This window comes from Dasypus novemcinctus, chromosome 12, assembly GCF_030445035.2.
Source record: "Dasypus novemcinctus isolate mDasNov1 chromosome 12, mDasNov1.1.hap2, whole genome shotgun sequence".
Taxonomy (NCBI): Eukaryota; Metazoa; Chordata; class Mammalia; order Cingulata; family Dasypodidae; genus Dasypus; species Dasypus novemcinctus.
The window spans coordinates 107,515,269-107,535,479 of record NC_080684.1 but is presented as its reverse complement, the minus strand read 5'-3'; the positions used below and the strand labels follow the sequence as shown (position 1 = coordinate 107,535,479).

Below are 20,211 nucleotides of genomic sequence, written 5' to 3'. Positions count from 1 at the left end.
TCAAAGACTGTCCACCAGATCGTCAGGGGCATAAAATGCTGCGTACGATGGAATGTTCTAGCATCAGTTTGGATAAAGGAAGAGGTGTTCTGTGGCTTAACAGGAGGAGCGTTTTTGTGTTTGGGTCGAGGGGCATCGTTTTTGGAGGGCCAGGAGACCGCATGCCGTTGCCTCCAGTTTTTTTTCTGCTGTGGTCTCTGCCTGGTGTGGCTTCCGGTTAGGGAACCGCCTTGGCTGTTCGCACACTTACTTCTCCGGGGCTGCTTGTGTCCTGGTTTGCCGTCTCTGTTTTACTAGAAACCTGAGCGGAGCTGGTGAGGGGGCGAGGGCTGGGCGCTCTTGGCTCCTGCCCTGCTCGGCTCTGGTCGGCAGGGAGCTCCCAAGCCAAGAAAAGAGCACAGTTCACAGCGGAAGGGACGCGCTGCCTCTCTCCATGCCACTGGAGGACACAGGAGAAGGGGAGACGCCGTCTAGGGTCCGGGGAGTCAGGGCTGCGTGCCCCTTACCCCCGCCATGCCCGTCCTGCCTCCGGGAGTTCCTGTGCGGCGTGGGCCTTCCCTAAAGCCCATGCGCACAAGCGGGTGCTGCCAGGCGCCGCGTGGGCGCTGCCACCTGGGTGAGCGAGTGGGCGGCCCCGGCCTCTCGGCGTCATGTGGGGCAGCTTAGCCGGCTGGGCAGAGAGACCGAGCGCCATTTTTTTGTTGTTTTTTTTCCTGCTTCTGTATTTTCCACATTCTAGTTAGTGAGCATCTAGCTCTGCGTCGAGTACAATAGCTGCGTGGCTTTAGAGCGGAGCTGCTGCTGCAGCGAGGGCGGCCGCCTGCCGGGCCCTGGGCACGGCTGTCTACTTGGTGCTGCTTGCAGGCCCTGGGGGCCCTGGCAGGCAGTTCTTGCCCTCCTTACCCGCCCTCTGCTTTGGGCTGCGAATCTTACGGGTCTTGGTAAATGGTAACGTTGGTGCCCCTTTGTGCTGGCGGGAAAGCCGAGTTGCAGGGAGGTTACGAGGACCCCCCCCTCTGTGGAGCAGCTTGTGGCCGGGTACCCCCGCGGCCCCTCTGGAGCCCCGACAGCCTTGCCCCAGGAGCTCCCCGAGAGCGTTCTGCAGCCTGGCCACGGGAGCCCGAAACGAATGTGAACGTTACTTCCCACGACGCCTAGACTCGGAGGTGGGCACAGCCCCCCCCACCCTCGACGTCCCCCCAAAGGGGCAGGAGTGGACCAGAGCCCCTCCCTTCACGTCTTCCCATGGTGGAACAGAAAACGTGAGCCCCAGATGCTGCGTGTTAAGAGCGCCCCCGGCCGCAGCAGGGGAGGGGCGCCGTGCCCCTCTCGGTGGCGGGGGCCGCTCCCTCATCGGCGGTGGCGGCGGTGCTCGCCCGCTGCTGCAGTCATGTCAGAGAACGTCCAGCGGGCCCCTCCAGCATCGCGTGGCGACAGACGGCCGGTCCGCGTTGCCCCCTTCCTCCAGAGCCCGGCAGGGGCGCGGGGGCGCAGGGGCCGTGGACTTGGCGACGGTGGGCGCCGCCCCCAGGGCCCGGCTCATCTCCCCTCTCCCTTTCCCCACAGCCCCGGTGGGACTGGAGGGTGGTCGGCCAGAGGCTGCGAGCTGCTGTGGAGGAGCCGGAGCCGTGTGGCCTGCCAGTGCGGCCACGTGGCCAGCTTCGCCGTGCTCATGGACGTCTCCAGGCGCGAGGTGGGCAGCGTCCCCAGGGCAGCCCAGGGCGGCCGGGCGAGTCCTCTGGAAATGTATCCTGCACACTCCCCCACCCCAAACCCACCCTCTCGGAAACGGCGTCTGCTCTTCCAGGAGCTCTGAGCAAACCAAACGGACCACTCGCAAACCAGGTCAAGGAGTACAGGCCCGAATGGGTTAGGATTTCCCCAAGGAAGCCCCATTGAAAGGGTTTCCAAAGAGCCCAGATTGTACCTTAAAAATCCCGATGGCAAACTCTAACCTCAGCCCGGGAGGAGCTCCTCGAGTCGCAGCCCCGCGTCAGAGCAGGCTTTTGGGGTCCTGCCGGGCCATGCCAGCTCTGCCGCGGCTCTAAATTTCCAGCCAGAGGAGCCGGCGGCCGCTGGCGCAGAGGGCACCCCCGCCTCGGCCGCCGCACGCACTGCTCCGGGACACGGGCTCGCGGTCCCTGAGCTCACGTCTGACCCCCACAACGCGGGCCGCCCGGGCACGCCGGCCTGTCCACTGTGCGGTGGGGCCCGAGGCAGGGAGGGCCCACCCCAGGACCCCGCTAACAGTCAGCAGGGGGCCCCGTGGTCGGCCTGGGCGGGCCCTCCGCGCCCCTCCAGGGCTGGGCCGTGGCGGGCGCTCGGCTGGCGTCTCTCCCGAGGGCACGCTGGGCGACGGGGCCCACGCGTCCATCCCCTGTCCCAGGCTTTGGGTCTGCCTGAGAGGAGCAGGGGGCTGTGGCTGACCCGTCCCCGGGGCCCCCGGCCCTGCCCCGTGTCCTGGCCTTCCTGGGGGCACCTCGGGCAGTGCCCGAGGGGACTTCGCCTACCTAGGAGGGATTCGAGGTCAGCCCGTGGGAAGCTGGGCAGTGGCAGGAGCTGACCCCAGGGGGAGTCACAGGTGCCCCTGCCCTGGGGATTCGCAAAGCCAGAGGCCTCCGAAGGGCCCCCTGCCCGCCAGGGAGGCCGGGGTGCTGCTGGGGGGCCAGCCTCTCGCGGTGGGCTGCAGCACCCAGCCCCCTGCCCCGCCCTCAGCCTAGCAGCCCTGGCAGCCCGTGGCTGGAATGCAAGGCTGGACGATTCTGTGTCACGTGGGCCACGGGAGTTAACAGAGAGCTGGAGCTTGTTTTTCTCGAAATCCCCCAAAGCCCCGGGCCCTGGGCCCCGGGCGGGCGGCCTTTCCACAAGCCGGGGGGCTGCAGGCTCCCGCAGCTAGGCAGGTGGACCTGGAAGCGCTCGGGAGGGCGCCTGCCAGCTCGGGATCCCGGCAGGTGGGCGCGGCGGGCGGGGGTCGGTGTGTTTCAGGGGCAAGGGGAGGGTGCTTTGTGCCCGTCCATGGCCGGCCAAGGAGCCAGCGCCCGATCGGTCCTTACCACGCGATAACTCCGCCAGAGCTCCGGGCCTGACCTCCTCCCGCTTGTGCCCGAACCTCCCACAGCACGGGGACGTCCTGCCCCTGAAGACGGTCACCTACACGGCCATGGCCCTGTCCCTGGCGGCCCTGCTGGTGGCCTTCGTCCTGCTGGCGCTGGCCCGCGCGCTGCGCTCCAACCTGCTCAGCATCCGCAGGAGCCTCATCGTGGCGCTCTTCTCCTCCCAGCTGGTCTTCGTGGTCGGGATCAACCGGACGGAAAACCCGGTGAGGCCCCGCCCGACCCCACGCGGGCGCCCGTCTTGTGTCCCCACGGTCCAGGGGGCTGCAGGTTATAGCTTCAAAGCCGTATTTCAAAGGAAGTGCCCGAGCGCAGGACTCGAGCGTGTTTTGGAGGCACAGGGCCCAGGACCCCGTCACGGTGTCCGTATGTCCGTGCAGACGGTCTGCCGTCTCCTGACCGCCGGTTCCGTCCTCCAGGGGCAGGGGGTCACTACCGCTTGCTTCTGGCAGGTCCTTGTGGGACGTGGGAATCCTGGGCTGTTGGGGTTCAGCACCATCCGCCATCTGTCCTCTAGACCTTGGAGAGGGGCACGCGCAGCCTTTCTGACACTTGACACTTGGTTGTACATTTCCTGAGAACCAGGATTCTCACAGTTGCCTTGAATGCCATTATCAAGTTCAAAACCTTTAAGGTGGACGTAGGAGCGGATGTGGCTCGAGAGTTTAAGCACCTTCCTCCCACACGGGAGGTCCCAGGTTCAATCCCCAGTGCCTCCTAAAGAAAACAAAAGCAAACAACAAGCAAACAAACTGAAAAACCAACCCAGGAGAGCTGCTGTGGCTCGGTGGTTGAGTGCCGGCTTCCCATACACGAGGTCCTGGCTCAATCCTCGGCCCTGGTACCTCAAAAAAAACTAACAAAAATTGATGTAAAGCTTACAGTCCAGTTCCCTTTTTTTTTTTCGGGGGCATATTCTTGTTATCTTATACACGTGGAATCTCACATCATCTATTCTTTGCATCTGGCGTATTTCACTTAGCATGGTCTGCAGAGCTCACCCGTGGAGTAACGTGTCAGACGCTCATTTCTTTGCGAGGACACCATTCTGCTGTACGGATGGGCCACACTGTTTATCTGTTCGTCTGTCGGGGACACCTGCCTTGTTTCCAGCTGTTGGCAGATGTGGATGGTGCCACTGTGAACATCGGCGTGCACATGTCTGCCGAGCCCCTGCTTCCAGTTCTCTGGGGATCCACCTAGGAGTGGGGTGCCCGGGTCCCCCGGCAGTTCTCCGCTGACCTTTCTGGGGAGCCGCCAAGCTGCCTTCCCCAGCGGCTGCACCACTTGTCCCCCCAGCAGCGTGGGCGCTCCTCTCCACGTCCTTGCCGGCGCGTCGTTTTCCGTTTCTCCTAGAGCACGCCATTTGAGCGCGGGTGAGGTGGTACCTCGCCGTGGTTTCAAGTGGCATTTCCTGGTGGCGGCGCACGTTCTTAGCGCACCTTGGCGGTGGGCAGCAGTGCCCACCCCTTGCTTTTGCTGAGGAGTCACAGCTAGGATTCCCAGGAAAGCCCGCGTGCTTTCCCCCAGAGGGAGAGCGCCGTCTAGAGCAGGCGTATCGGGAAAATGAGAGCACGTAGGAGTGGAGGCGAGGAAGCAACTTGCTGAAAGAGAACGTAAGTCAGGAGAGGAAGGGGGGAGGAGAGCGAGAAGAGAAGGTGTGGACCCTCTGCTCCAGCTGATTAAGGCGAGGCGTGTCTTGCTCACGCCAGCCCAGGGGAGGGCAGATGAGATGGCCTGAGGCGGATGTCGGGGCTTGGTGGCGTGTGTGCACACGCGCGTGCTAAGCACCGACCTCCCGTAGCACCTTTAAAATGCTTTGGTTTGTAAATCCCGATTGCACCCCCAGCCACTTAAAGGAAGAGGTGACTCCTGCTCTCGAGGGCACACCTGCCCCCCGCCCTTCCATTGTGCCCAGTTACGAGGACGTCAGCTCCGTGTCATTGCTGTTTTGGGGGAGAGAAGGTTAGACAAGACAGAGTTTCCTTTTGCTCCCTTGTGTGCCCAGACGGGTGGCTCGAGAGTCGTTCTGTGTCAGCTCAAAAGGCTGCTGGACTGACTCAGGTGGCCTGTGCAGCTTCCGGTCACTGGCCAGGTGTGACCCCAAAAGCCGTATCTCTGGGGAGTCTGTGACCGTCCTCCCTCTCTCACCCTGAGGAGTCACTCGGGGTCCCCTGGGCCCCGCTGTCCTTCCCTCTCTCCCCTTCCTCTTAGACCAGGGGCTCGTGACCTTTTTTATTCCACGGACCCCTCTGCCGGTCGGGTGAAAACCACAGACCCCTACTAAGGCCACACTCGACTGTGCGTTACTTAATAAATGTGTCACACCGCACCAGCGCGTCCCCACGAGAATAATGCTTTTTTAAAATTTCATTCAAGCTCGTGGAGGGGCTGCCGTCCCTTGTCGGCCACTCACCAGGCCGGGAGAGGCCGGAGAATGGGGCCCGCGGGCTCCCGGGGGCCGTGTGGGCTGGCGGAGGCTCACGGGGGGGTCCTCGGGCTCTCGGGACATCAAGGAGGCTTGTGGGGCCCCGGGATGTGGTGGAGTCCCAGGGGCCCAGTGACGTGTGACGTCAGCGAACCCTTCCTAAGCCGACGGGGACCCCGGGACCCGTTTTGCTAGCCCCTGCTGTCCCTCTCTCAAACACCTGAGCCCTCCAGCCTGGGAACGTTGCTAAGCCATCGTGAACCCGCACCTGGACCCCTGGCAGGTGTTTACGGCCTTGGAAGACGAGACGCCTCGCGGTGAGAGGTGGAGTCTCGTGAACTGTGGACCTGCCGTGGTAATGAGAGAATAACGGGTGGATATTTGGTCCACTTTGGCCCTCTGAACCTCTTCGTATGGCCTCGTTTAAGTGCTCCTAACTGCCCTGCGAAGCAGGTCCTGTCCCATCTCCGCCTCACAGCTGCCCTTTCAGGAGCCTACCTAACGTCCTGGGTTATTCGGAGAGGGGAGATTCACACCCAGGCCGTTTGGCCCTGAAGGCTGAACACGTCACCCTAGTGACCGCCTCTTAGCGGAAGCCGAGGAGGTTCTTTCTGAGAGTCCGTTTGCGCGTTGGCCACTCGGGCGACGCATGGGCTCTGGGAGTAGTTAACGCTCGGCCTTCGCTCGTCGTCCCCATACTCGGCTGCGTGAATGAGCAGCCCCTGGGGACAGGCTGGGGGTGGTGTGGCGCGGCCCCCGTCCTCCTGGAGCTGGTGGTCCAGCGGAGTGAGCCCTCACCTGGGCGTCGGGGCGCGCGGCATGCTCGGGCGTGGGCCGCAGGGCCCAGCCCAGGGGTGGGCGCCGGAGGGGCTGCTTCCGCCCCCATGGAGCTGGACGGAAAGGGACCAGGCGGTGCTCCGGGTTTGCAGGGGGGTGGGAAGTGCAGGAGTCAGAAGACCACCGGGGGGCTGGACCCCAGAGAGAAGAGCGGTGCGAGATCGCTACGGCCACTGGGTTTAGCGCCGGCGGGACAGGCCTGCCGCTGGCGTGTTCCATCTGTGTGTGTTCCGTGCTGGCCTCTGACAAGTGTGCGTGGATTAACTCCACCAGCAAAAAGACAGGGCATCCAGCTGGGTACAAAGTCACCCGTTGGGATGCTTGCGAGAGACACACATAAAGAGTGAAATTAAAGGGATGAGAAAGGATGTGATGGGTTAATACCAAGCAGGATAAACGTCTGGAGGTCTGTGCTATCACACGAACTTGGCCTTAAGATTAAAAAAAGGCAATGGTGGGGGCAGCGAAGGTTGCTATGTAATAATAAAAGGATCAGTTTACCTGGAAGATACTTAATCTCTGAATTCTTACGTACCTAATAAAGTGGACTCGATATGCATATAGAAAGCACAAATTTTAAAAATTAAAGGGAATCGGTAAATAAGAAATCTAATGGAATTTTTTCATAATGGAAATTTTTAAAATGAAAAATAGTTAAAAGTATTACCTATCAAAACCAGTAAAATGTAATAAAAGCATAAAACGGAAGAGTCTATAGTCATATTATGCTAATATCAGAGAAGAAGAGAGGCAAAAATGATTGAGCTAGGGGGGCTAACTTGAGTTTAAGTGAAAGAACAGTAGAATAATCCCAAAGCGAGTGGAAGGAAGATGGTGATAAAGGCAGGAACAGAAATCGACGAAATAGACAATAAGGATACAAGAGAAGACAAAGCCAGAAGTTGTTCTTTGAGACGCCTGGTCCCCAGGTGACAAGGGAAAGCAGGAAGCACAAGCAAGTGGTGCTGGGAATGAAAACAGCAGCAACGTGCTTTGAACAATTTCATGCTAATGACTTGGAAACTTAGATAAAGTGGACAAAAATACCTAGAAAAACATAATCCTTGTCACAGCTGATTTAAGGATTGGGAAGCCTGACCAGTCTATACCCATTAAAGAAGCATTTGGTAAATCTCACACCCGTTTGTGATGAGTTAGAAAGGCCGCAGGATGGAGGGAGAGGAGCTTCCAGCCACCCAGGCCGAGGCAGGAGAGCCTGAGAGGGCAGGCCTGGACAGTCCACAGCGGGCGTCAGGGACAGTGCGGCCACTAGAAACACCGCCCGGACAATCAGCGGCAAGGCAAGGATGCCCATTTCCACTTCTGTTCATCTCTGGAGGGGATGTGAGGGACCTCACAGAAGACTCTAGAACAGTCTACAGGTCAGGAGAAATCATTGGAGGGTCTAGAAATTGGTTGGTTTTTATAAAGGGCATTTATTTGGGGTAGGAGCTTACAGATACCAGGCCATAAAGCATAAGTTACTTCCCTCACCAAAGTCTATTTGCACGTGTTGGAGCAAGATGGCTGCCGACGGCTGTGAGGGCTCAGGCTTCCTGGGTTCCTCACTTCTAGGGTCTTGCTTCTCTCTGGGTTCAAGGTTCTTCTCTTCCCAGGGCTTGCTTCTTCCTGGGCTCAGGGTTCCTCTCTTCATGAGGCTGGCTTCTCTTTCCTCTGTGTGCTGACTTCCCCAGACTCCAGCTTAAGGCTTCAGCGTCAAACTCCAACTTCAAAACTCCAACATCAGAAACCCCCGACTCTGTCCTTGGCCATGCCTTTTACCTGCGAGTCCCCACCCAACAAGGGGCGGGGACTCAACGCCCTAATGACATGGCCCAGTCAGAGCCCCAATCATAACTCAATCAGGCCCAGGTACAGACCAGATCACAGACATAATCCAGTATCTGTGTTTGGAATTCATAACTATATCAAACTGCTACAGATATACATAAAATCAGCTGCATTTCCATGTACCTGCCATGAAGTGCTAGAAAACGTCATTTCAAAAGGAGGGGGTGGAAGAGGCAGCGATGGAGGGACAGCCGCGCCCGGGAGTCTGGAGGAGGAGAGGACACTGGCTGCGGTTTTATGAGCGTGAGCGATTGGGGCACACGTAAGCGTCAAGGTGAAGGCGCCCGAGAGACGACGAAGAGGGCAGGACCGGGGTGGCACGGCGGATGGCGCGAGGTCCCCGCAGCCTGGGGCTTGGACTGCGCAGGAGGGGTGGGCGGCGGCACACAACCACGACGAGGGACAGGGCGCAGGGGAAGCTCTGGGAGCCCCGGGCTGGCCGCGGGTGGCCCTGCATTTGTAGTGTGGACGGGGTTTTCAGTCCACACTCGCGGCACCCAGCAGGCTGGCGGGAGCCCCCGGCCCCGCTGTGTCACGAGCACGCCCGTGCCAGGCCCCTGTGCCCCCTCATCTCCTGCCCCGGTCAGGGCTGCCCTCGGCGTTTTATGGGGTGGGGGACGCCGGGCTCGGCTCCCCGGAAGCCCGCCCAGGGCACGCAGCTGGGGAGCGGATGGTGGTGCGCTGGGAGCCTGGGTCCCCTCTGCCCTTTCGCCGTGAACACCGCATGTGCTGCGGGCATCCCGCCGCCGAAGGGTGCAGCCGAGACCCCGGCCCTGGTCCACTTGCTTGGTCGGGGTCCGCGGCAGCGCGCCATCCAGGGTGTGGTCTCCTCTGCCCGTCCCTGGAGGGCAGCTGCGGGGAGAGCGTGGCTGGCTGGCCTGGCTCGTGCTTCATGGGCGCTCCTGGAAGTCCAGTGGGGGCTCTGGCCCTCGTCTCCTGGTGACACCTGGCCTGACGCTATGGGTCTGTGACGAGCGTCGCTGTGCACCTGCTGAAGACCCAGATTCCAGGACGCCCTCCCGGCCCCCTGCAGCCCCGGGCGAGGTGGGCAGGCATGAGGGGTGGGCTGGAGGGGCAGCCGTGCCTGGAGAGCCCGGGGGCAGGCCACCCGCTTGCCTTCCAGGAGAGAGGTCGGGGGACCCATCGGGGCCACCTTCCTTCTGCAGAAGTTGGGGGCACTGTGGGGACCCCCGGCTGGGCCTGTGCTTTGGAGACGTGGCCCTGGCACCTGGAAGGGCCTGACCAAGGCGGACAGTGCGAGTCCCCGCCCTGGGTGGACTTAGTGCCAGGAGGAGGGGGCGGAGCCGTGCACCTCGCGCGGGTGAGCGTGACGCGGTGCGCGGGGGCCCGGGCCCGGCGTCCAGCCTGGTGCGGGTGGGTTTCTGTAAGCTCACAAGCCCGTCTCGGGGCCAGGTTTGACCCCCCAGGGCCCCCCCAGGCAGATAGGGCGCCTCACGCGGAAGGCGGGGTGCAGAAGTCCGCGCGCCCGGCCCGTGGTGGCGGGAACGGCCCGGCGCTGACGCCTCCGTTTCTTGGCTTCGGGAGGGGGCTCCGTGGTTCACTTTTCACAGTGTTTCAGGAAAGCAGGCAGCAAACCTTCCCTCCCCTCGCCTTCCCACCCGCCCGGGGCCCCGGAGGCCGGGCAGGAGCGGCCTTGGGCCAGGGGACTGGCCGCCCTGGCCCCCAGTGGCTCCGCGCAAGCCCGCATGCTCTCCCCGGGCAGGACGCGTAGCCCCGCCCCGTCGGGGACAAAAAGCTGAGGGAGCACTTGGCCCTGCCCCTTCCGTGGCGGAACCCAAGGCCGCGTTCCTCGTGGGCAGGCGTGCCCCGCGCCCGCACGGCGGCGGCAGCGGTCCTGACGGGCGCCTCCTGCCCTCGCTGCACCTCCCGTGCCCTGGAGGCCGTGGGGGGCTCAGCCTGGCGGGCACAGCCGTGGTCACCACCAGGGGGCCCACAGCCCAAGCAGCTGTGCCGCCGTGTGCTTCTTAGGTTTTTAAAAATTAGACGCTAACGTCTGAAAATGGGGAAACATCGTGAGAAAACCCCACTTGGGGCTTCTCTTGAAAACACGACGCTGTGCCCACCCCCACCCCAGCTGCACGCACTCAGGGTGATGGGCGCGGCTGGGGAGGGTCCCCAGGGGGCCCCACTGCCTGCCTCCCCGCCGCCTGCCTGTCCACACTGGGCGCCCCCCGCCGCCTGCCTGCCCACGCTGGGCGCCCCCCGCCGCCTGCCTGCCCGCGCTGGGCGCCCGACAGCCCGCGAACGCTGGCGCTCAGCAGCTCCAGGGGAGGAGGCAGAAAAGCAGCTGGCTTGACAGTCCTGCAGGCATGGAGGCGCTGGCCCGGCCCCCCAAGCTGCTGTCCTCTCCCCTGACCACTGTCCTCTGCCCTGACCACTATCCTCTGCCCTGACCTCTGTCCTCTGTCCTCTCTGCTGACCCTGTCCTCTCCCCTGGCCCTGCCCTCTCCCCTGGCCCTGCCCTCTCCCCTGACCCTGTCCTCTCCCCTGGCCCTGCCCTCTTCCCTGGCCCTGCCCTCTCCCTGACCGCCGCCCCCTGCCCTGCCCACCCCTCCCTAGGTCCTGTGCACGGTCGTCGCCATCGTCCTGCACTACGTCTGCATGAGCGCCTTCGCCTGGGCCTTCGTGGAGGGCCTGCACGTCTACCGCATGCTGACCGAGGCCCGCAACATCGACGCCGGCCCCATGCGCTTCTACTACGTCGTGGGCTGGGGCCTCCCTGCCGTCATCACAGGTGAGGGCAGCGGTGGCCTGGGGTGCCCTGCGGGCTCAGGGGCCCGCATCCCGGTGGCTGGCCACCCCGCAGGCAGCCGTCGTCCCCTGTCCATCCGGGAGGCTCCTCCGTCTTGGGTACCCAGCTCCCATCCCTAACGAGTCCTCGGTCACTCAGTCCTGAGCTGGGAGACACCTGGGGAGATGAGCCCAGGATCTGACTTGGCACCTATCAGACAAAACCAGAGCTGCCCCCTGGAGGGAGGCCCAGGTGATGGATGGGTGGGAGGGTGGGCGGGTGGGAAGGTGGGTTGATGGGTGGTTGGGTGGATGTGTCGCAGGGTGGATGGTGGGTGGGTAGATGGATTGGTGGGTTGGCGGATGGGTGGGTGGCTGGCTGGAAGGGAAGGTGATGAGCAGAAGGGTCGATAGATTAGACGGTGCCCCGGTGGATGGGTGGGGGGTGGGTCAGCGGGCAGGCGGGTCACTGGGCTGTGGCTCTCTGCATGGATGACCGGAACAGCACAGCCACCTCAGCACACTTTCCTCTAAATATTAGAAAGTCCACGTTTGCCCCGAGGGGTCCCCACTCGCACTCACACAAGAACAAGCTGACCTCCCTTCTCCGCAGTCCCGAGGCTGGAGGCGCTGGGTGGGGGCTTCACTGCCCCCGGCGCTCTGCCCAGCGGCCTCGAGGGCCAGCGTCCCCACCACACCCCTTGTGCCCCAGCCTCCCTGCCCGTGAGCGCCGACCTCTCCACGCCGCCCCCGGGGCCCCGAGCTCTGCCGCGTGCCTGCCTGCCCTGCCCCTCCCTGGCGCTGCCGCAGGCCGAGCTGGCTCTCCCGGGCCAGCGGGTCCTGGGGTTTGGGGCCGGGGGGCCGCCGTGCACCTCCCTGGCCTCGGGCGTCCTGCTCGTTTGGGCCCCTGGGCCCCCGCGCATGCCCACACTCCTCGTGGCGCCCTGGCCCTCGGGTCCTCTCCCTCACGCCCCGCCCCCGTGTCCAGGACTCGCGGTGGGCCTGGACCCCCAGGGCTACGGGAACCCCGACTTCTGCTGGCTGTCCCTTCGCGACACCTTGATCTGGAGCTTCGCTGGGCCCGTCGGGACGGTGATCGTCGTGAGTACCGGGCCGTCGCGGGGCCTGCAGCTCGCGGGGCACGGGCAGCCCCGGCCCCCGGGGGTCACCGCGCCGGCGGCCGGGTTCCTGACCTTGAATTCCGAGTTCCCCCGCTCCAGTCGCTGTTGAGCCTGCTCGGCCGCCAGCCCGGGAGGGTCTCTGCGGGCAGTGGGTGGAGGGCCGTGGCCGGCCCTGGGGACATGCTGCCGCGGCCGAAACTCCCGAGCAGGGAGCGAGACCAGAGCATGTGGCTCTGGTGGCCCCGCTCTGACCGTCAGCCACATCGGCCCCCTCACTTTTTGCTCTCTTTTGCTGTTTCAGGTCCATACGGTTATTTTCATCCTGTCTGCAAAGGTTTCCTGCCAAAGAAAGCACCATCACTACGAGAGAGCCAGGGTCGTGTGAGTCGGCACCGGCCCTGGCCAGTGGGGCTGGGGCCCGACCGGGGATCCACGGGGCTCAGGGGTCGGCTAGCCAGGGGCCCTGTCCTCCCGGGGCCAGGGAGGCTGTGACGGGGAGCAGGGGAGCACAGGGGTTCAGTATCCCTAACCGGTGTCCTGTGGGGAAACTGAGGCAGCGAGCAGGCGGCCCCTGCCCAGGGCATGTGGCCGGTGAGGGGCTGAGCCTGGACTGAACCCGGGCAGGCCCCCAGCCCCTCCGCCTGTGCCTTGTGGTGCGCCCTCAAGTCTCACTAGCACCCCGTGCACCCAGCCGGCCGGGGCACGTGGGCCGTCGCCCCGCCTGGTCGCGCGCGGTTTCTTAGCCACGTGCTCCTTCAGTGCCCGCCCGCACCCACCCCCTCCCGGGCACGCTCTGTCTTGCTTCCCCTGATGAGCTTGGAAGAGTCTGGGGTGTTGAAGGGTCCCGGGGGAGGGATGAGAAGGGGTGGGCGGGCGGCCCTGGTGCTCAGACGCCCGCCCCCCGCAGCGCCCTGAGGACGGCCTTCGGCCTGCTGCTGCTGCTGGGCGCGGCCTGGCTGCTGGCGCTGCTGACCGTCCACAGCGACGCGCTGGCCTTCCACTACCTCTTTGCCGTCCTCAGCTGCCTGCAGGTAGGCTGGCTCGGGGCGTGGCCGGGGTGCGGCCCTCTCCCCAAAGCGCCCACCACTAGTGGCCAAGAGGGGCCGGGAGGTCACGCGCCCCGTGTCCACGAGTAGCTTCCACCGGGCCTGCGGTTCACCTCAGCCGTGGCAGCCAGGGTCCACCCCCCAGAGGACGCCCCCTGCCCTTTGTCCCTGCCCATGGGGACACGCCCTCTCAGCCGTACTCGGGGGAAGATGAGTTGTGGCCAGGCCAGCGCCTCTTGCACCCCTGGGGGACGGGTCACCAAGGGCTTCCTGGGAAGTCACCCCGACGGCCCCCAGGGCTGCAAAGGGGATGCCGGGAGCTCGAGGCTGGCAGGGCCCCACCGCCCCACCTGGGCTGTCTCAGCTCCCACAAGCAGAGGGGCCCGTCGAGGGCCCGCGGTGCTTTCTGGGCCTGTGTCGGCCAGGCAGGCTCTGCGTGCTGTGGGGCACCACCCCTGGGGGTCAGTGGGTGCCTGCCCGGCTCGAGGCCCGAGGGCCGCGTCAGCGCGCCTCCCCTCCCCGCACAGGGCCTCTTCGTGCTCCTGTTCCACTGCGTGCTGAACGGCGTGGTCCGCAAACACCTGAAGGGGGTGCTGGCCGGGAGGAAGCTGCACCCGGACGACTCGGCCGCCACCAGGGCCACGCTGCTGACGGTAGGGCCTGCAGGGGCCCCTCGGGCCGGGGGCAGGCCGAGCTCGCGGGGCCTCGGCATCCTCTACAGAGGGCGCCATGGAGCCATGTAGGCGGGACGCGGCACCAGCCCTGACGCCCTCAAAGCGTGCCTGGAGACGAGCGGAATTGCTGGTGGTGTTTCGGGCTCATCGCCGCCTCCCCTCTGAGGTCGCGGGAAGGCTGGGGGCCACGGGGGGTGAGACCCCTCGAGCCAGGAGCCGCTTGAGACTCCCGTTGGCAGCACGGTCCTCCAGGCCGTGCCGGCTCGTCCAGCGGGCGGGGGGCTGGCGACCCAGGCTTGCTGGGAGTTGAGCCACTGTCCGCTTGGCTCTGCCGGTCACCCACCGCCTTCCCCCCAGCGCTCCCTCAACTGCAACAACACGTACAGCGAGGAGCCCAACGTGTACCGCACGGCCCTGGGCGAGTCCACCGCCTCGCTGGACAGCACCGCCAGGTCAGGCTGCGCCCGCACCTCCTCGCCTTGGCACTCGGGCCGACGCGGCCGAACGCCACGCGCCATGCTGTGTCCTTCCCCCAGGGCCGGGTGGGGCTCTCTGTTCTGTCTCCACTGTTGTTCATCAGAATAGAGACTGGGGCAATGCAGAGAACCTTCCGGAGCCCCGCAGGCCCTGCTGTCCTGGCATGTGCGGACGGTGCTTGGTGGGCGTTGGTGACCGCGAGCGTCCGTCCCCTGAGCGGCGACCCTGAGCACCCGCCTCCTTCTCTCTAGGGACGAAGGGGCCCAGAAGCTCACCGTGGCCTCCGGGCCGGCGCGGGGTGGCCACGGGGAGCCGGACCCGTCCTTGGCGCGCAGGAGCTCCAAGAAGCCCCACGGTACATCTCTCCCTGGTGTCTCCCCTTGCCTGCGCATCCCCTGGGTGCATGTCCACAGCCGGCCGGGGGTCCGCTAGGAGCACCTCGTCTGTCCCCCGTACCCTTGGTCCCAGCGAACACCCACCCCTGGAGGAGGGCCACCCTGGAGGGCCCCGGGGCCAGCAGGGACCCGCTGCCTGAGGCCTGTGGCAGGGCCCCCAAGCGGCCTGAGCGTCGGTCCCTGTGTCCACCCGCAGGCCACGACTCGGATTCGGACAGCGAGCTGTCCCTCGACGAGCAAAGCAGCTCCTACGCCTCCTCCCACTCGTCGGACAGTGAGGATGACGGCGTGGCGGCCGAGGACAAGTGGGACCCGGCTCAGGCCCACGCGCGCGGCCCCGTCCACAGCACCCCCAAAGGTGAGCGGGCGCACCCGGGCCGAGCAGGTGTTCCCTGCGTGCCAGGCTGTGCCCGCAGAGCTGCCACGACACAGGCGGGCTCTGGCCCCACGGGGCGCTCCCCGAACCCCGACGTGCTGGCCGCAGGGCAACGCCCTTCCGGGCCCGGCCGGGGCTGCCTGTGTGACGGGCACTGGGGTGTCGGGGGCCGACCCCGCAGGGACCAGGTCGGGGCTGCCGCCGGTCGGGGGCTGCCGCCGAGGCCCGTCAGGGCCTGCCCAGACCTGCTGGGTGCGGGCGGGGAGTGGGGCCAGGGTCCCTGCTGCAGCCGCGGGAGACCCGGCGCTTGCACGGGCGGGGCCTCCCCTGGGGCTGGGGGCCTCCGGCTGGTGAGCGACTGTCTTGTGCCTCAGTGGACCTGGGAGCCAACCACCTCGGGGCCGGGTGGCCGGACGGGAGTCTGGCCGGGAGCGACAGCGAGGGGCCCGGGGAGAAGCCCCGGCTGAAGGTGGAGACCAAGGTCAGCGTGGAGCTGCACCCCGAGGCCCAGGGCGGCCTCCACGGCGACCGCCCCCCCGACGAGAGCCCGGGCCCGGCCCCGCCTGTGGCCGCGCAGGGCAGCCGGCCCGCGGAGCAGAGGAGAGGTGACGGCGGGCGGGGGCCGGGGCGGGCGCGGGCCTCGCGGGCGGGCGGGGGGCGCCGGGGTGGGGGCCGGGGCGGGCGCGGGCCTCGCGGGCGGGCGGGGGGCGCCGGGGCGGGGGCCGGGGCGGGCGCGGGCCTCGCGGACGGGCGGGGGGCGCCGGGGTGGGGGCCGGGGAGGGCACGGGCTCGCGGGCAGCGCCGACCTCCCGTCCCCGCAGGCATCCTGAAGAACAGGGCGGCCTACCCGCCCCCGCTGCCCGAGCAGGGCGCGCAGGGCCGGCGGGAGAAGCTGGCCGACGGCGAGCGCAGCCCCGGCTCCTCGCGCGCGTCCTCCCTGGGCTCCGGGGACCGCGTCACCGTCAAGAACCCGCCGAGGGAGCTGGGGCGCGGGCCCCTCAACGGGGTGGCCATGAGCGTGCGGACGGGCAGCGCCCACGACGGCTCCGACTCCGAGTGAGTGCGGCCGCTGCGGAGAGGGCGGTGCGCGCAGGAAGGGGCAGGGGACCAAGCAGAGAGGGTCTGGGGGCGAGGACCGAGGCCTGGTGGGGCAGTGGCGCAGGGCTGCCACATTCCCAGTGCCCAGGCCCCGGGGCCTGGATCCGCTCACCCCCCAAAGCCTGCTGGGACTCCTGCCCGGGCCGCACCCCATCTCGCAGGCTCGGCCCATTGCGCCCCCCTTCTTGGTGGTGGCGAGGCCTGCTGGGCACCTCCCTGCTTCTGTTCCCAACGGAGGAGCGAGGGGTGGGAGTCGGAGTTCAGGGGCCGCGGAGGGCCCTCGGGGGGCGGGCCGGCCTCCCGGGCGAGCTCCCCACGGCTTCCCCGTGCCGGCCATGTCTCTACACGAGCCCCCCACCGGAGCCCCCCACGCCGGGGCCCGCCCCGTGACCTCAGCTGCCCTCACTGACCCTCCACCTGCCTGATGGCTTCTTCCCACGCACAGAGGCAGTAACGAAACTTCAATTTGAACCATCAGGAGACGGTGAGCGTCGCCACCTCCTCGCAGGCCGCTGCGCCGGGCGTGCATCCTCGTGGCAGCCCTGGGTGGGCATGACTGACAGTTCACACACGAAGCCCCCGGCGGCTCCACAAGGCTTGGGGCCCATCAGACCCCACGACGAGTGCCAAAGCCCGTTGGCAGCCGGAGACGTGGCCGTGGGCAGGCCCAGCTCGGCCCCGGGACTGCAGAAGGAGCCAAAGTCATGCTGTGGCCCCGGCCGGAGAGGGCTTGGAGCCAGGGGGCGGGGTGCGAGCTGGCCTTGCCAGAGGGGGCACCGGCCGGCCAGCAGCTCGCCAGGGCTTGGGGACCCAGGGCCCAGAGAGGACGAGGACCCAGCGCCTGTGCCGGTGTCTCTGCAGTACAGGCCGTGGCCACGCCTCTGCGACCTTGCCAGAGGCACTGCTTGTCCCCGAGCAGCTGACCCTGTTCCCTGAAAAGGTGGAGGTGTTTGTGTTTGGGTGGGACCCGGGAACACTAGCCTGGGTCTGTCCTACTCTTGTACTGAAGCATTGATACCGAGACAGCTCTGAAGTGAAAGCTCAGTTTTTCTCGTAAGAATGATTGCACAGCCTTATTTGAACCTGGCACGCGTCAACATGAACCAATTTCCCAGCACCTCAACAGTGTGAAGCGCATCAGGAGAGCAGTTTAAATGACGTCGTTTGACACATGTTCCTGCTGAAAGCACGGAACCGAGGAACCCCTGGGCGTTTGCACCTCGGCCTCCTGAACTCACCCCAAGTCTGTTTCCTGGCGTCTCTGATGAGAGACGTGGCCGGGTGGGGCTGCAGGTTCCTGGCAGAGCACCCCCTGGCTGGCTGCAGGGCTGGGGGAGGCCCCGGGCCTCCTGAGCTCTTCCCGGGCAGCGAGGACTGCAGCTGGGGAGCGCCTGTGTCCCCACGGGACTTCAGAGCAGCCATGCATTGACACAGACCTGCAGCCTCCCAGCCCGCCCCCTCCTTCCTGCAGTCGAGCTCTTCACACTGCGGCTCCCTGCCCCCCCCTCCAATCGTCGCAGTCACTGCATTTGCTCCAGGGGCCAAGTGTGGGGAGGGACAGTCACAGCACGTTCTTCAACAGTTCCCAGGCTGTTTTTGGAAACTCATACCAAGGCCTGGCTGTGTGGTCCCAGGGTGTTGGCAGAGCGGGGCCTGAGGGGCTGGGGGGGTGGGGAACCACCCATGCGTTTTACTCCAGTGTTTCCTGTTCTTCAAATAAGGTGTCCCGATAAATCAGCACAGCCGCTTCCAGGAGAAACCACAGGCTATGAAAACTAAAAGCAAAGCCTTTCATACTGTGTATGTTTTAAATCTTACTCTGTTGAAAACGCAGTAATCATTACCAAATGACTGCACAAAAGAGGTACATACCTGAAAATGGTCTTGACATGAAAATAAAAAAAGCCCCAAGTCCTTACACTGGAATGAATTATAAATGTGCCTTAGCAGGTGAGTGGCCTTTTGAAGAACCAAAATGAGTCTCCTTAAGTGTTTTCCACTGAGGAGACTGTCTATGTAGAAAGGTATTTGAAGTCTTTGAAAATCCCCCTCATAGTCTATTCTGCAAAGGGATTTGCCCTTGAGATATGGTTTTTAATTCAGTCAGAACTATAACCAAAAAAAAGAAATTGCCAGTTTTACTAAAGGAAAAACAAACCTATTTTTATGACATAACACTGAGAGGTTAGACACTGGAAGTTTTTAACAAATGTATATTTATTAATGTTCAAAACACTGGAATTTGCAAATGAAAAAGAGTCTACAATAAATTAAGATTTTTGCATTTGTATTTCTGCGGTACTGGTTTCCCCCCACTTACCTGTCCCCTGTCCCCAATTCTAAGGCAGCTCTGGAAGGGGCCCTGTTCTGGAGCTTCCTGCCCGGTCTCCTGCGGCCCCTCACGGCCTGGGTGGGCATGTACTGCTTGGGATTTCCTGAGCTGCTTGAGTCTGCAAATTGATGTCTTTCACTAAATTTGGGGAGTTTTTAGCCATTATTTCTCAGATTTTATGACTGCTGGAAGAGGATATATTTTTTTAAGCATCAAAAGAGCCTTCTGCACAGTCCAAGCAAAATCAAAAAGCAAAGATCAATTGGGAAAAAAACGTTTGACGCTCACATCTAAGTCCACAAGAAAGCGGGGGAAGCAGCAGCCACGGCTCCAGGAGGGACACACATTTCCCTTTCATGTTGGGGAAGACGCCCGACCCCGCTCCTAAGGGGAAAGCACATCTCGCTCCAGAAAGGAGCTACCGCCCTGTGCTGAGGCCCCTGCGGGGAAACAGTTGCAAGCTGGCTTCTGGGAAGACTGCTGGGGGTGCTGGGCAGCAGGGAGGCCCTGGTGTGAAGAGCCACGTTTCAAGCTCTGCATTGGAGACGTCTCTGGAACTGGGGAGGCGGTGGCCGTGTCAGCAGGGAGGCCCAAGGTGGCCGTGATTTCGTGGACAGTGAGCAGAACCCCAAATCTCCTGCCCCAGTGGCGGGTGCTGGCAGCTAGAGGTGCAGCCCTAGCCCCTCCCAGGCACCTCTGGCCTACCCCCATGTCTTTCGGCATCTTCCCAACCCGGTGAGTTGTGCGGAGTCCTGGGGCACCCACAGCACTGGCCAGCCACGTCTGCCCTTGGGACCCTACACCTATCCCAGAGCTCTTGCCCCAGGCCTTGCCAGGCCAGGCAGCAGACCTGTGCCCACCGCCTGCGCCCCCTCCATTGGAAGCCAGGGGGCGGGCTGGCAGGACAGAGTCCTCCAAAGGCCAAACAGGGCAGCCTGCCCATCAGCCCGGCGCACAGGCAGACCCACCTGGCTGCCCCCGTCTCTCCTGCTTGGGTTTCTCATCATGGGTGGCCAGCCCCAGATCAGGGTGGGCACAGTGGGGCATCCCAAAGGCACCCCCTAGATCTCGGTTCCCAGGTGTAAGGCTCGAGCCACCAGGCAGGAAACAAAGGAACTTGAGTTCAGAGAGGCCGTGCTGCCCTGGGGCTGGCAGAACAGTGGCCGGGCTCAGCCCCTGCCCAGCTCAACGGAGGGGCCCCTGGGGCCCGCCCACCACCCACCGCCCTGTGGTGTCTGCAGAGTGGGCACCAAGCAGCCATCTGCCTCCTGGCCAGGGCTGAGCAGCCCCTGCTGAGCCAGCTCCAGCGGGGGCTCCCGTCCAGGCCAGGGCCCAGCCCCTACCCCACTGCTGGCCACTGCCAGCCCTCACCTCCATCTCCACTGGGCACCCAGCTAAGAACCCACTGGCCACACCCTGCTTTTGGCACCTGCCCCATGCCCTGCCCTGTCAGGGCCACTATCAACTCCAGGCTACAGTCGTGGTGCCTTTCCCTCCCTGGCTCTGTGGGTCCCAACTGGCAAGCTGCCCTTGACCTCCAGGCTCCTGAACGCAGCCCTGCTCCTGCCCCTCTACCTGTCCCTCACACCTTGACTTCTCTAAAACTACAAACCAGACACCCCAGCTCTGCTCAGCCCCCCAGGGCTTCTCACCCACTGAGCACCCGTCGTCCCACACTTCCCCCACCTCCCAGCCTCACCAGCAGGTGGGGG

At 64.4% G+C, this 20,211-nt stretch overlaps 1 protein-coding gene across 5 annotated transcripts in view; it reads left to right on the top strand.

Moving 5' to 3' along the window:
* The window catches only part of CELSR1 (cadherin EGF LAG seven-pass G-type receptor 1), a 147,803-nt gene extending 129,346 nt beyond the window's left edge, over positions 1–18,457 (top strand). For 2 of the 5 annotated variants that reach the window (XM_058308946.1, XM_058308943.1), the window contains 13 exons: positions 1,567–1,693; positions 3,119–3,319; positions 10,810–10,984; positions 11,969–12,081; positions 12,403–12,482; positions 13,009–13,132; positions 13,675–13,800; positions 14,179–14,273; positions 14,550–14,653; positions 14,890–15,051; positions 15,444–15,674; positions 15,891–16,125; positions 16,613–18,457. In XM_058308946.1, coding sequence (XP_058164929.1) covers positions 1,567–1,693; positions 3,119–3,319; positions 10,810–10,984; positions 11,969–12,081; positions 12,403–12,482; positions 13,009–13,132; positions 13,675–13,800; positions 14,179–14,273; positions 14,550–14,653; positions 14,890–15,051; positions 15,444–15,674; positions 15,891–16,125; positions 16,613–16,637 — 1,798 coding nt within the window. In that variant the 3' untranslated portion in view covers positions 16,638–18,457. Of the gene's footprint in view, positions 1–1,566; positions 1,694–3,118; positions 3,320–4,095; positions 4,236–10,809; positions 10,985–11,968; positions 12,082–12,402; positions 12,483–13,008; positions 13,133–13,674; positions 13,801–14,178; positions 14,274–14,549; positions 14,654–14,889; positions 15,052–15,443; positions 15,675–15,890; positions 16,130–16,612 lie in introns of those variants that run through there. The other 3 variants (XM_058308945.1, XM_071219116.1, XM_071219117.1) reach the window with 3 other exon arrangements.
* Positions 18,458–20,211: the final 1,754 nt, after the last annotated feature.